We start from the raw sequence: 15382 nt of genomic DNA on the forward strand, positions 1-15382 counted from the left end.
ACATCTCAGTTGAAGCTGCCCCACACTATCTACACCATCTAGCACTCATTTCCAGCTTTCCCCTAACTCCTTACCTTCTACTACTGCCGTCAACTGCCCATCTTCCTCAAGTGGCTCCATTTACAGCCTGGTGGCTTGTTTGAGGCTGCGTTTGCTGCATCTGCACCATTGCCCAGCTGTCAGCTACACCACACAGGCTACATTTGATCTTCATCTATGGTCGCCTACATCTTCTGTTGTGTTTCGACCTTCCTAGAGCTCATCTACTTGTCGCCTATATCCCATAGGCTGAATTTTCAGCTTTTCTTTCTCCTCTACTGTCAGACGCAAATCCGTTGGCATCCACATTGTTGCATTTGCTGTTGCCAAATGTCTTCCGAGGCTCCCTTGCTGCATTTTGGGATTTGTCAAAGTAGAACACACTCTCCAGCACATTATCCATAGAAACATGAAACGGGGAATGGGAACGGGGAACGGGGACGGGGACGGAGACGGGAACGCCAAACCTAGGGAACGGGGACGTGGGAACGGGAACGGCATTTAAAAAATCAAAATTCATGAAAAAAAATTAATATTTCACTCATAATCCATGTGGACTCTGGAGTGTTAAAACTTAAAACCAAGGTATATAATCCACAAGGACAAATCATTTTAAGTTTTAACTTTAAGATATCATGTATTATTCTAAAACTACTCATTAGAAATTGAATTGCAACTTACAAGGCTCAAGAGGCAAGCTATTCAATTATAAATAATAAAATCCATAATACATATGCCAAAAATCATAAATGATAAAACAATGAACAATGAACTAAACTTAAAAGTCTAAGCTAAAAGAACATGCCTATGGTACCATTGCCAAAAAACTTAAAAGATTACAAATATGAAATTGAAGTCTAATCTTTGAAAGAACATGCTCATTGCCCCAAAAAAGACTGCAAATATAAAGTCTAATCTCTAGACTAAAGCAAAATGCGGCATGCCAAAATAGCCCAAAGGGCAACTGCAAGACTGCAAGACTCAAGTACAAATATAATATCGACATGGCACAACTGTCAACAACCCAAGTGTCACAGTGTCATCAATGATCATAATATCATATATAATGTAAATGTGTCATGTATCATGAGACTCGTAATAAGTAAGCTAAATCAAAGATCATGATCATGATCTGAGGCTGCTCTAGCCACTCCTGAAGTGCCAGCCTCATCATCATGTGTACCATGAATTGCTGCATCTCCCTCAACATCAGCATGTGTCTTCTCTTCTTGCTGCATCTCCCACTCTGTGAATGGGTTAGGCTTTGTTGTCATACTGTTACATAACATCCTCAAATTAGCACTAACGAATACTAGATCGTTTGCCCTCTCCACACCAAGACGGTTCCTCTTCTTTGAAGCAATGTGAGCGTAGGTACTCCACAATTGCTCCAAACAAGAGGAGCTAACTGACTGACTCAAAATACGGATGGCTAGTTGCTGCAACTCAGGACCATCCGAACCATAGTCCTCCCACCATAAAGCTGCCCCAATCTTACAGCGATCCTCCTGTGCATCCCCACAACTAAAAGAACCCCGAAAGGTCCTATAACATGAAAGCTGATCTCTGATCTTTCGTCTAGTGCCATGATCAGGTACTAGACGAGACAATATAAGTCTCCATGCATCCATAACCTCACTGTCATTCTCCTGACCCTTGCCCTGGAACTCAGGATCCACAACAAATGCAGCTGCATGCATGGGTGAGCTATAGGAGTTCCACCTCGTCACAACTAAATGGTGTATTTCCTCATACGCCTCATCATTTGGTGCCAACTCCTGCAACTTTTCATTCAGCCTGTCCATAGCCTCATATACCTTGCCAATGCAAGGTTGCATAGCATCCATAACCCTCAATAAATGTACAATGGGTGATACCATAGCATCTATCAGCTTTACATCATCCCAAAAAGTGGAGTTATTTGCTTTCTCCAAGCATAAGATACTTGTAGGAGTATCTACCAATGTTGATGAGGTAAACTCATCACTAAGAAATAACTGCCTCAAGGCACCACTGCATTCTCTTAACCTGCCTAGCATCAAGAAGTTAAAGGCAAATCTGGTATCAGAGTATTTTAAAAGTGTCTTCTTCGACCGCAAAGAAAAGTGATGGCGAAGAAATTGGTGATTCAAAACAAAGCTAACCATTTGAGCTCCTTGCTCTATGACAGGTGCAATCCATGACTGGTTACCAATATCCTTTAGTAGGTTGTTCAAGCAATGAGCCATACAATATGAAACTGTGATATGTGGATAATATCCCTGAATAATAGCACCTGCTGCCCTATTTGCAGGCTCTCCATCTGCAACAAATCCCACAACATGCTCTGGGCCAATAAGCTCAACACCTGTAACCCACTCTGCTACAAGTACATCTGCTGACTTTCCTGTCCCCGATGCATCATGTGAAGATATAAAATACATTTCCCCACGAGAATAAGCAACCATACCATGAATGGATCGCTTGCGTGTATCACTCCAACCATCAGCAACCAAGGAAACTCCATTTTTAGCCCACATGCTCTTTCTAGTCACTGCTGCTTGCTCAACAAGGCGCTTTTCCTTGTCGAGCAAAGTGGTGCGTAAGGTCTCTGATGATGGAGGTACATACGAAGGGCCATACTCACCAATCTTCTTGCACATCAATTTAAAATACTCTGACCTAGCTGCACGAAATTGAATGTGGTCATGATAAAAAAAGCGTGCCACTGATGTATCCACCTCTTCCTTCTTCTTGGGATCCCAACTAGCATCAAGTGTGCTTTGTCTACGTGCAACATGTGGCGTTGTTGATGCCATGGCCAATGCAATGCCTGTAGTAGGTGTGGAGGTAGCACTTCCTGATACTGACCCTGCTCTAGATACATCTGATGGGGATGGTGTCACAAAAGTTGCAGGGTCAACTGCAATACGTCGTGGTCTAGATGCAAGATAAGCTTGTTGACCTGCTACGCGGTCACGAAGCTCCCTTTGCTTCTCCAAGGTCACATTTGGACAAAACTGCACCTCTGAATTTGGCTCATGTAGGAGATGAGCTCGGACCTGATTATGCATAAATATTAAAATTTAAAATGGAACAAGTGGCAATTGGTAGTCCATATTCTAATATTTAAGTAACTTTGAAAAATTAAAATCAATAAAATTTTGAAATACAAATGCTCGGCTCAATGGATTACCTTGTTTGCTCCACTAGTTTGCTTGTATGGGCAAAGCTTGCAAGTCCATGGTCGAGATCCTCCACCACTCAAATGGCGGTCAGCATTTACTTCTTCCCACCATGACCAATCATCAGACCTTCTTCCTCGACCACCAACCCGACGAGCGGGGCGGAAAGATGAAGCCATTTATGATTTCAGGCTGAAAATTGAAGGCCTTAGGTTCAAGAGTCGAGAGAAGGAAAAATTGAAGGCTGAAAATTGATTATTGAAGGCTCGAGAGAAGGGAGAAGGCTCAAGAGTCAAGACTCACTCAAGAGTCGAGAGAGAAGGGAAAGGGAGAGAAGGGAGAAGAAGAAGAAGGTTCATGGAAGAAGGAAGAAGAGAAGGGAGAAGTGAAGAGAAGGTAGAAGGAAGAAGAGAAGGGAGAAGTGAAGAGAAGGTAGAAGGAAGAAGAGAAGGAAGAGAAGAAAGAATAAGAAAAGAAAGAAGAAGAAGGCAGAGAAGGAAGAGAAGGAAGAGAAGGAAGAGGTTGGAGATGGGAGAAGAAAGAAGAGAAAGAAGAAGAAGGAAGAGAGGGAAGAGAAGGAAGAAGATGGCTGGGCCTAGGGGCAGGAGAACTGGGCCAGGCGGGAGCAGGAGAAATGGGCCAGGCGGGAGCAGGCGGGACGCAATAGAACAAGGCGCAGACGGAAACTGGGCGCGGGCGGCCCGCAGGTCATTTTGCCACGTGGCGTTCCCTATCCCGTTTCAGACAGGGAACGCGTTCCCTGTCTGAAACGGGACAGGGAACGTTCCATTTTTTGGAAACGCGGCCCGCGCCGGATACATGCCAGGGACGGCGATTCGGCGTGCCGGGGGGCCGTTTCGGCCATTTCCTGTCACTATGACATTATCTCTACCTTAGTCCTTGAGACACGAGAATTTGAGGTTTGATATTCATTCATTGCATAGTGTGTTTGCTATATAAGTATTATATTATTCAAATTCATTCATTTCAATTTATTCACTATGTTCATTGTCTTTGAGTTACCATAACCCTAACTACGTTTTGTTATTTGTGCTTTGTCATACGATTGTATTTGTGTTTCTGTGTTAGGGCATTTCTTTATATGGTATCGGAGCTAGGCACTCTCTAAAAAAACCTAGGCCTTTGATCTAAAAGCTCTTTGTAGCAGTAGGAACAGTTGGAGGGTAAGATGACTTAAAACACTACATCACCGCTTTATTCTCCCAATCAAAATCCATCGAGAAACAAGCAAAAATGGGTCTCACTACTTGCTCCACAAGTTTCCCACATGGCTGGAGAGACATTGAACTACCATGAAGTCCAAAGACCCTATGAGATCTCAAGAGCCGAGTACAACCTCATTCCTATGTATTAGGCTCAAGAACAACTTCAAGGTAAATCAGAGTCTTTCCCTTTAGATTCGCAACACCGGTCTAATGGTTTTGCAAGAAGGATGTAAGCTCCACAAGAGATTGGCGATCTTGTCATGGAAATGGACATGGAGTACCAACCATTCATCTCTCTACCTCTCTCATCTACATCCACACCATTCACTTCTCTACCTCTATCATCTATGCCATTCAAATCTCTACCTTCATTTACTCTTATACCACATCTATAGTTTCATACATCCCAACCTTTTAATTCCACTTCCTCTTTTCCAAAAGATTTTGGTGATTCTCATGAAGGGACTATGCAATCAAGATATTGGTCCACTATTCACAAAGAAGACACACTTCTATTTTTGCACTCTAAGAGAGGTGAAGAGTACAAAAGGTTAAATCCTCCATCTATAAGTTTTTCCTATTCTTTTCCTTCGATTTCTTGATCTCAAGGTCATTTTAAAGTAGGTGAATCATCTTTTTCTTCATTTCAATTCAATACATTTAATGGACAAAAGAAACCTAAAACATTTCCTACTAGCACATCCACAAATCCATTAATCTCCCAACCTAGGATACCCTCCCTGCCATTCCAAAGAATGGATCACTTAGTACCACAATTTGGCTCCATAGCAATTCCTAGCAAGCCTTCTAGTCATTTTGCTATGCCCCAGCCAACTTTTGGACACGGTTCCCATATCTCAATGCCTCCACCTCCACTAGCACCTTATGGAAACATTAATGTTCCAGTGCCTCCGCATCAATCGGTACTCTTTGGACACTCTCAATCTGTTTCTACCTACCCATCTACTTCTCCTTATTTTCCCCTTCCACCACCTCCTTATCCACACTATTCTTCTTATCCCACCTATCCGACACCTCCTAGTTCTTCCTCCTCATCAACCAAACATGCCTTTAATGACAATACTCATTTTAACGGTTCACTATTGTGTAGGGTTTGAAACTCCAACGTGATCCCACACTTATTCCATACAAAATTATCCGTTCATGGAAGGCTAGAAATGCCTTTGTTATCGTCGAGCTGATGCACAGTTTATTACATGAATTTCATTCATAACTTCAATATTTTGACTTAGTATCCAAGTATTGGGCACACTTAATTGACTGCTATGCAGCTCAGGATAGGACTTGTCACATAAAACTTGACCATGAGCTCCAAACTTTAAAATTACTCACCAACATGACATGAAAGTCAAGTTGCTTGAATATCGGCAACTTCTCATTGAGTTCTCTACCATAGGGGCTCCTAGGTCCTCTCATGATCAGGTCTCATTATTCCTTAACAAGTTACCTTAAAAATACTTCCACTTTGTACACTAGGTGATCTCACAACCTATATGTCCACATTCTATGAATTTGAGTGTTAACTACTGCATTACACTCGATGGTTCGATCAATTTCATAGTATGATCTCCACAAAGGGGGCTCTCGTTGCTTCTTCTGAGAAGGGGCAACAAGGTAAGTGTAAGCAAAGCCAAAACTCCAATCAAAATCAAAAACAAAATTGAACCCAAATCCAAGATAGTAAGACCCAAGGGAACTCCCAGTCCTCTCTCAAACCCAAGTGGCAAAATATACCTGAGAAAAATATGTATTATCATCAAAAGACTAGTCATTTTGACGACGAGCATTGATCAAAGGCAAGAGGCACAGCCCCAAAACCCAAGACTTAGACCCCACCCCTCAATTGAGCAACCCCCGATACAAGGGAAGTAGGGTGGTGGCAATCCCCAACAAGGGCAATGGCAAGGCCAAGCCCAATCTCCCATCGTTCAAGCATCACAATACACATCCTTCTCAATGCTAAAGGCCATGTCTAACTAGTTTGCAAAGGCCAATATTGTCTGCCTAGAGATATTTGAGGATACGAGTCTCATTCATATCTACGAGCCGCCTCCTGATGAGGTTATTATAGAGGCCCACTCGTCACAACCGAGTACTTCAACTACTCCTTGGATTGTGGATAGTGTATCTACTCATCATGTGACCCCCATCATGGACATTTTTATCTCTTGAGCCCCTGCAGCTGAGATAGTCCGTGTTGGGAACAACTCCTCGATCGAGATTCGAGCTCACGGTCATGTCACTTTTACCACTAACCGAGGCCTAGATCTGGCTACGTTAGACTATGTATACTATGTTTCCTCGCCCAAGGTGAATTCGCTATTTGTTCAGAAACTTTGCCAGTTAGAATGAATAGTTTTCTGTACAGTGACTACAGTCGAGATCCTTGACTCTCAGATTGGTTTTTTGATTACTCACTATGAGGCACAATATCACAAGACCATGAATTTTTATTGTTTTGCTTAGCATTTAATTAAAAGTTAATCAAATGTGCTAATGTGACTTGCACGTGTGAGATGTAAGTTAATTATTTCACATTGTGGGATCCACGACCCCGATGCATCAATTGGTGCCAAAGACCAAAATTGTAATAAGTGATGTCTAACAAGTACTAGGTGATACCTCGCATCAGATTTGGGCCTAAATCAGTTTATTGGCCACCACTAATCAATGGTGACATTAGAGATTAGGTATTAATCAATTAAGTAATGCAAGTCTAAGAGCTAATAAATACTCAACATACTTGGAAGACAAATTGGCCTAGCCACTTATTGCCTAGTGAAATAAAATTTTTTAACACTAGAATAATTATTAGATTATTGTTCAAAATTAATATTTTAAAAATTAATTTAATAAGTTGGATAATGCTAGAAAATGAGACTAGAACGCTACCACTTGGCAAAACTTGCTCATGTAAGTGGAAAAAACGTTTTTGGGACAAGTGAAAGTCTATTCTAGTCATTGTGAGAAAGGAGGTTATTGGAGAGGGAGGAGAGGCTACTAAAATATTCTACGATATTGGAGACTTGTAACAAAGCTCCCTAAGCACCTTTGGGTTGAGCTTGTTAACACTTCACGGTACATCCTTAACTAATGCATGACTATAGTTGTCCCTCAAAGGACTCCATACAAGACATTCTTTGGCTCTAGTGTCAAAAGATGACGTACCAACGAGACAGCAGGGTTTGTGGGGAGGGACACAGAGTGAACTCGGCAAACATGGAGAAGAGAAGATAAGAGAGAAAAAACTTTAATGAATGGAATGATGAAGTTTTGAATCATGGAGTGAATGTCATACAAGGAAACAAGGGTGCCGTAGCACAAGGAAGATGATGAGGATGTTGGGAATAAAGGGCCATCGTGCCTTTTATATGTGCACAGGTGTGAACACACCCTTAACATATTTGTACTTTCATATATATCTATCTAAAACCTAAAGAGGTACACACGAAAAAAGATTGTACCCAAGAATATCGTGCATCTCTCTCTGACTCTCACTCTCTACTCTTGCTCACGTTTTGCACTCTACCTGACATTTTCATCCCAGGAAATTGCATCGCCACTGCGCATTGCTCACTTTATACTGGTATCAGAGCTACGGCTAAGGTGTTCGCACCTCTCGGAGTCCGTGCAAGTCCGCTCGTCATTGTTCTTTCATTGGACAGCTCATGCAATCAAGCGCACGTCAACATGCCACATTTTCAGTCAGGCGACAGTTCCAGGTTGCACACAAGTCAAGATCGTCATTTCCTGGTCAAACATAGTCATGCGCAGGTCATGCACTTCAAGTGCACGTCAAAACGTCATTTTTCAGGTCCTGAGCAGGTTACGCGAGCAAGCCACGGGCTGGTGGCTATAAATAGGGCAGTTTCGTCACTTTTCTTTTGCAAAATTTTTTAATTTTTTCAAAGATTCCCGCAACCAAGCCCTTTGCTCATCACTGACGAGCATTCATGCATGTAAGCAAAGATCAGAATTTTGGGCAGATTTGTGCCAAAAATTTGGGGATTTGTCCAGACTTGATGCGAGCAAGACACAACAGTGATATTTGTCTCAGAAATTGCAGAAATTTGTGACATTTTGGCTCTGATATTTGGGGCTTTTCATGTACATGCAAGAATTGGGCTGAAATTTACCCAATTTCTCGACATTGATGCACATTGGACCGCGTGCAATTTGGGGCTTTTGCTGTTTGGGCGAAATTTGTGCGCCATTTGGTCATTTTATGCACATGCGAGTTTAATTCCATGCAATTTGGACATCTAGCACTTGGGAAAATTTTGGGGGTTTTGCTAAAATTGCTCTGTTTTAAAAAAATTGGCCTATTCTATGCATGTCAGGGATAGTGCAGATGTATGATTGATGCTTTGAGCACAAGAATTTTGGGGCTTTTGACCGTGCGTGTCAAATTTTGTGCCTATGGGTGCATGTACAAGAAAAATTGCAGCTAAAATTTGGGACTTCTGTCTGTGGCGTGGGAACCCCTGCTTCCAGAAATCGTAGGAGATTAAAAATTTTAAAAAAAATACGAGAAAAAAACGCAGGGCCGTCAAGCACGCCTTCGACGGGTTGACTAGCAGCGGGCGTCGTAGGCGAGCTGGCGGGCGAGGCAACTAACGTCGCAGGGCAGGGGTAGCACAAGTGACGAATAGCACAGGGGCACAGACTGTCAGCCGGGTAGGCAGTGCTCAGTAAGTGGGTGACACTCTGATGATGGGCGGGCACTGTTGGACGGTTCTCAGGCATGGAGTCGACGTTGCACACAGACAGGTGGCGTTGGCCACAGGCAGGCGACGCAGCACTTAGCAGGCGGGAGTTTGGAGGCGCTTTCGACTGGACTGACGGGTGCTGGCACTTCAGATGGGACTAGCGAGGCAGCTGGCGCAGCTGTAATCAGTCGTGGATTGCTGTAGCACAAGGTTTAGTAACTTCTGAAAATTTATTTGCAGATCTGAAATTTCGGCTTTTTTATGGTTATTTATTGCTGGTTGGTACTTGTTTGTACCTTGGTCACTTGTGTGACAGTTTGGGCCTGCATTTGCTGAATCTTTGGTCACATTTGGGCTGAAAATCATGGCTGGCAGTAGTGACAGCAGTCAGATCATGCACATTGAGAAGCTTCAAGGAGCACTCCTATTGCAGAAGAAGCAGGCAAGGCCGATTATGACCAAAGGGACAAAGCCCGCAAATATGGAACAAGAAGACTGGGAGCTTCCACGCTCAACCATCGAGCTATCAATTTCTGATGCCTTGTTGTTTAACATTGAAGGTTTGGATTCTGCCTATGTTATTTGGACTCGACTGGAAGAACTGTATGCCCACAAGAGTGCCGCAAGCAAAGTTTACTGGCTGAAAAAGCTTATGGATTTGCGTATGAAAGAGGGTACAGCAATGTCTACTCACTTGAGTGAGTTTAACTCCATTTTCAGCCAGCTGGTTGCCTTGAAGTTCATGATTGATGAAGAATTTAAGGCTACGTTCTTGCTTTGCACTCTACCAGAGAGTCGGAATACATTCAGGACTGCTAGGAGCAATTCTAATGTGATACTTTTGTATGCTGATGTAGAGAGTGCTCTACTGATGGAAGAAATGAATCGGGAGAACAATGCATCCAGTAAGTCTTCCAGTGCTTTGCATACTAGGGACAGATCACAGCAGAAAGAAAAATTTGATAGCAAGAGACGTTGTAAATCACGCGGTAAGGATGTTGAATGTCATCATTATGGCAAGAAGGGTCACTTTAAACGTCACTGCTACAAATGGAAGAAAGAGAAAGGAAAGGGCAAGAAGACAGATGATAGCAAGGAAGAGAAGAAAGAGAGTAGTGTGCGTGACCATGTTGTTGCCGTGACCGAGCAGCCAAGTGTTTCTTTGTGGCATGGCCGGTTGGGACACATGAGTCAAACTAAAATGAAAGTGCTTTCTCGTTTAGGTTACTTGCCTTGTCTTCGTTATGCTAATTTTGAGCATTGTAATCATTGTATTTATGGTAAATATGCACAGGCGTCTCATAATAAGTCTCTTTCACTGAAATCTTCTTCTCTAGAGTTAGTACATTCCAATGTATGTCAGATACTAAGGTTATCTTTAGGGGAAAAGAAATACTTTGTCACCTTTGTCAATGATGCTACACGGAAGGTATGGGTTTACCCTATTCATAGCAAGGACGAAGTGCTTGATAAGTTTCAAAAAATCTTGGCATTGGTTGGAAATCAAACTGATAAGACACTTAAGTGTCTTCGCTCTGACAATGGTAGGGAATATGTGTCCAAGGCCTTTCAAGCATTTTATGATACCAAAGGGATAAAGAGGAAGCTCACTACCCCTCATAATCCACCCCAGAATGGAGTTGCAAAGTGTATGAAGCGGACCATACAGGATAAAATCCGTACTATGCTGTCTCATGTTGTATTATCCCATGGCTTTTGGACAGAGGCTATTATAACAGTTGTTCACTTGATTAATCGGTCATTGAACAAGTCTTTTGGGGGGAAGGGGGGGAATCCCTCAGGAAGCGTGGTTGTACAAGCCACCTTCATATGCTCACGTGAAAGTGTTTGGCTGTGAGGCTTTTGTGCACATTCGTAAAGAAGAACGCAACAAACTTAAACCAAAGTCTTGTAAATGCATTTTCCTAGGATATGGTGACGAGGGTGAAATGCGGTATAGATTATGGGATCCCAAGAAAAGGAAAATAGTACGTAGCAACGATGTTATCTTCTAGGAAGATTGCATGCATAAACAACCCGAAAAGACTAAGGAGGTCCATAGGGTTGTATTCCGAGAAGAAATACCTTCTGGACAACAAGATGGAATCTCTTGAGAAAAATGGCACTTGGGACTTGGTGCAGTTGCCTAAAGGGCAGAAAACCCTTCCATGCAAATGGGTTTAAAAGATAAAGGTCACTTCTGGTTCCTCATCCAAAGTACAAAGCAAGATTGGTTACGAAGGGGTACAAGCAAAAACATGGAGTTGACTTTGATGAGATCTTCTCTCCTGTAGTCAAGACGACTACATTGAGAAGTATTTTGGGCTTGGTTGCAGCTGAAGATATGGAGCTCATAGAAATGGATGTAAAGACTGCATTCTTACATGGTGATTTGCATGAAGACATATATATGCAACAACCTGAAGGGCTTGTGCCAAAAGGAAAAGAGAATATGGTATGTAAGCTCAAAAGGAGTTTGTATGGGCTGAAACAAGCACCAAGAGAATGGTATCATAAGTTTGATACATTTATCCAGTCTCAAGGTTTTCATAGAAGTCATGTGGATCACTACTTGTACACCGAGAAGGCAACAGATGGCAGCCTGATTATCTTGGTTCTATACGTTAATGACAAGCTGATTGCTAGCAAGGATACTCATGCCTTGGACTCACTGAAACAAAGTCTTCATAGCAACTTTGACATGAAGAATCTTGGTGATGCAAATCACATTCTTGGCATGTGAATACTCAGAGATAAGTCAAAAGGATTACTCTATCTATCTCAGCAGGAGTATATCTCCAAGGTTTTGCAGCGTTTCAGTATGGAAGGGGGGAAAACAATTGGGATTCCATTGCCTCCATATGTAAAACTCAAGGCAGAGGACAACCCTACATCTGATGATGAGAAGGCTAAAATTGCCAAGATACCATATGCTTCAGCTGTTGGCAGTTTGATATATGCTATGGTTGCTACACGTCCTGACATTGCCTTTGCAGTGGGAGTGGTTGGCAGATACATGGCAAACCCTGGTAAAAAACATTGGGAAGCAATGAAAGGTATTATGAGATACCTCAAAGGCACAAAGGATTTGTGCATCCGCTTTGGAAAGCAAAAGGCATCCGTCGTTGGCTTTATGGATGCAAACTATGTTGGTCATGCGGACTGCAAAAAATCCACTTCTGGGTATGTATTTACCTTCAGAGGAGGAGCAATCTCTTGGATCTCCAAGCTACAAAAGTGTGTTGCATTGTCCACTACAGAGGCAAAGTATGTGGCTACCACTGAGGCATGCAAGGAGGCTTTATGGCTTTCACGTCTCGTGGGAGAGCTTGTGTTACATTAATAAATGTAACTTATGGGAGACAAGCACGAGGGATGACCGTCCGGGAGCCTTGGGCACCCGAACGGGGTCAAGGGGAGCCTAGAGAATAAGTAAGTCTAAGAATAGTAGGACTCACCTGAAGCGGACGGCTGGCAGTCGAAACTAGGGAGAGGAGCCAGCAATCTTCTAGGCGAGGTTAGGTAGTGAATGGAACGACATCTCTCGTGCTATTACAGAGTGGTCACTGTATGGTATCGAAGATTTATGACTGCAATCTTATACTGGTATCAGAGCCGTCAAATCTCGTCTTCTAGAAGAGCTGTCAGGTCCTGTCTTCTGGAAGAGCCGTTGGGTCCCGTTTTAACTGAGGCGAATGCTTTCGTGTTGGCACGCTAGCCTCACACCCTACCAATCTTCAATTAGAGCTTGGATTCGAATCCGTGTAGGCACCGTCGTCAAAGTTCGAGTACTTAACAGATTACGTCAATATTGGCCAGCTGTCGCCTAACAGACTTGACGTTGACCAGCCGTCGCCTAACAGGGGGTGATTAATTACACCCATACCCAGCGTTCCTGCCGACAAGCCGTGTTCCCAGTTGCTTCATTCTTCGCACCATCTCTACTTTACAGAGATCATTGACTTCTATTTTATTTGTAATCAGGGAAGTACCCCAACTTTGTACACAAATTTCTTATATTTGCTTTCCAATTCCAGTGTATTAATGGAGGGGAAAGGGAGAGAGGGGGTAATCGAAGGCTCTAGTTCCGAGGACCACCCAATGGTAGATCCCCATGAAACGGAAATACAAGAAGAACAATGGAAAGAATTTTTTGCCACACGAGAACAATTTGATGATCTAACTGCTCGTGTGCAAGCACAGGGGGTTCAAATGGAATTTCTAACTCAAAACACTCACCGAAATAAAATCTCAATTAACCTTATTACTAGAAAGGGATAAAAATAAGCTAGAAACCTCAGATATTCCATCTTCATCGAAAGATTTGGATGTGACTATGCGAGATTCTAGGAAACCCCACCAAAAACTGAGGGATAACCCGGTGTTAAAAGATATGAAACCCCCTCAGTTTCACGGGGAGGAAAAAGACAAAAATAAAGACACTATCTTTAATTTTCTCCAAAAATGGGAGGATTTGCACAAACTTAAAAATACTCCACCACAAGCGCTGGAGGCCAGTTTAACTTTGGGACCAAAGGCATATGAATGGTGGCGAACTTTAAAGGAGGCAAATAAAATACCTGAAACTTGGGCTCAATTTGAATTGGTCTTTTTGAAAGAATTCCTTCCTGAAAATGAAATGGAAAGAAATTGGGAAGATTGGGATTATGTCAGACAAAAGGGAAGACCCCTGCTGACATATCTGGAGGAATATCGTGAGATAATACTCAAATTGGAAGGAATAGATGAATTTCAAAAGACAAGAGGATTCATTAGGAAACTAGATAAGGCCTGTAAAAAGGAAGTGAAAAGGAGTTCACCTAAGACGCTTGAAGAGGCAATTAAATTTGCATTAATCAATGAAGATAGTACGCGTCCAGGTACACTCACTAGTCTCATTGATATAGAGCCCAAGACTAAGGAATTTGAAACCTCAAAATTTGTAGGCAAATTTTAAAGAAAAATGCCATTTCTTAAGGGCAAGAAACAACCCTTTGAAAAGAAACAATATATAAGGCCAAAGTTAAGTCAAGATGACTTTGATAAGGCCAAAAAAGAAAGGTTGTGTTTCAATTGCCTATCCCCTAACCATACTGCCTGGAATTGCCCTCAAAGGAAAAAGGGGGAAGATAAAGAAAAGAATAAGGACAAGGGCAAGGGAAAAGAAAAACAAATCCAGGTAGTGCAGACCCTGGAATTAAAGGGCCATGGAAAGTATAAATCTTTAGAGGTCTTGCACAAGGATGTGCAACACAGGCGTTGTATGTCAACTTCTATGTGGCCTACTTTTGGGCCACGTGATTTAGTTAGAGTGCATGGATTGATAGCTGGAAAGAGGGTTAGAGTTATGATTGATGACTCTGCCACCCACAATTTCATAAATTATACACTTGTCAAATAATTGAAACTTCCCCAACAAAAGAGTGGGCATCAATATGTTGTTCGTATGATGCAAGGTCAGGATAATAAAATATGGGATACAATGGTATTCAATTTGGAAATTGAGATCCAAGGATATAAAGATAAATTTGATTTCCAAATTATGAATATGGAAAGAGCCGATATTGCTTTAGGGAGGGAGTGGCTATGGGGATTGGAACAATCCTTAAAACGTAGTTATCATCATAATACACTGGAATTTGAAAGGGATGGTAAGACTTTTATAATTCAAGGTAAACATGAAACCCTTTGTTGTGTTCCACTGAAGTTCAAAAGCTGATAAAGAAGGAAGCTTGTGAGGTATATATGTTATGGTCTCTTCCTTACAAAACACTTTTACTTTCTGTAATATAAAGCAATAATTTTCTTATGTTTCTGAGTTGAATGTAAGTAATGAATTAAGTGGTTTGTTAGATGAATTTAAAGATGTGTTTCCTTCTGATTTACCAAGTGGCCTTCCACCAGATAGGGGTGATGTAAATCACCCAATTGACATAGATAGAGATACACACCCTATTTCTAAACCACCTTATAAGTTAAGTGAAACACAACACCAAGAAGTTGAAAGAAAAATTAAGGATCACCTTGATAAAGGGTTTATACAACCCAGCAATTCACCTTGGGCTTCACCAATTTTATTGGTAAAGAAAAGAGACGGTTTTATGCGACTTTGTGTTGATTATAGAGCACTTAATAAGATAACGGTGAAGAATAAATTTCCTATGCCTAGAATGGAAGATCTTTTTGATCAATTACAAGGGGCAAAATTCTTCACAAAGATAGA

The 15382-nt window shown here is 42.0% G+C and overlaps 2 protein-coding genes across 2 annotated transcripts in view; both read right to left on the reverse strand.

The window, feature by feature from the left end:
• TRM82 (Transducin/WD40 repeat-like superfamily protein) overlaps nucleotides 1-15382 on the reverse strand; it is a 91514-nt gene that overhangs the window by 28064 nt on the left and 48068 nt on the right. The gene's annotated exons all lie outside the window — the stretch shown is intronic.
• Nucleotides 275-2681, reverse strand: LOC148033732 (uncharacterized). Its single transcript, XM_087682255.1, has 2 exons — nucleotides 1223-2681; nucleotides 275-390 (listed from the first exon to the last, which is right to left on the reverse strand). Exons 1-2 carry the CDS (start codon nucleotides 2679-2681, stop codon nucleotides 275-277), a joined length of 1575 nt encoding a protein of 524 aa, XP_087538381.1.

This window comes from Lygodium microphyllum, chromosome 7 (genome assembly GCF_053477565.2).
Source record: "Lygodium microphyllum isolate KBCC chromosome 7, Lygodium_microphyllum_v1.1.10, whole genome shotgun sequence".
In the NCBI taxonomy this organism is placed as follows: Eukaryota; Viridiplantae; Streptophyta; class Polypodiopsida; order Schizaeales; family Lygodiaceae; genus Lygodium; species Lygodium microphyllum.

Coding starts and splice junctions, on each gene's coding strand:
- LOC148033732 (XM_087682255.1), bottom strand. CDS start 2,681: ATGTGCAAGAAGATTGGTGAGTATGGCCCTTCGTATGTACCTCCATCA. Junction 391..1,222: donor GGGAGATGCAGCAATTCATG/GTACACATGATG, acceptor CCCAAAATGCAG/CAAGGGAGCCTCGGAAGACA.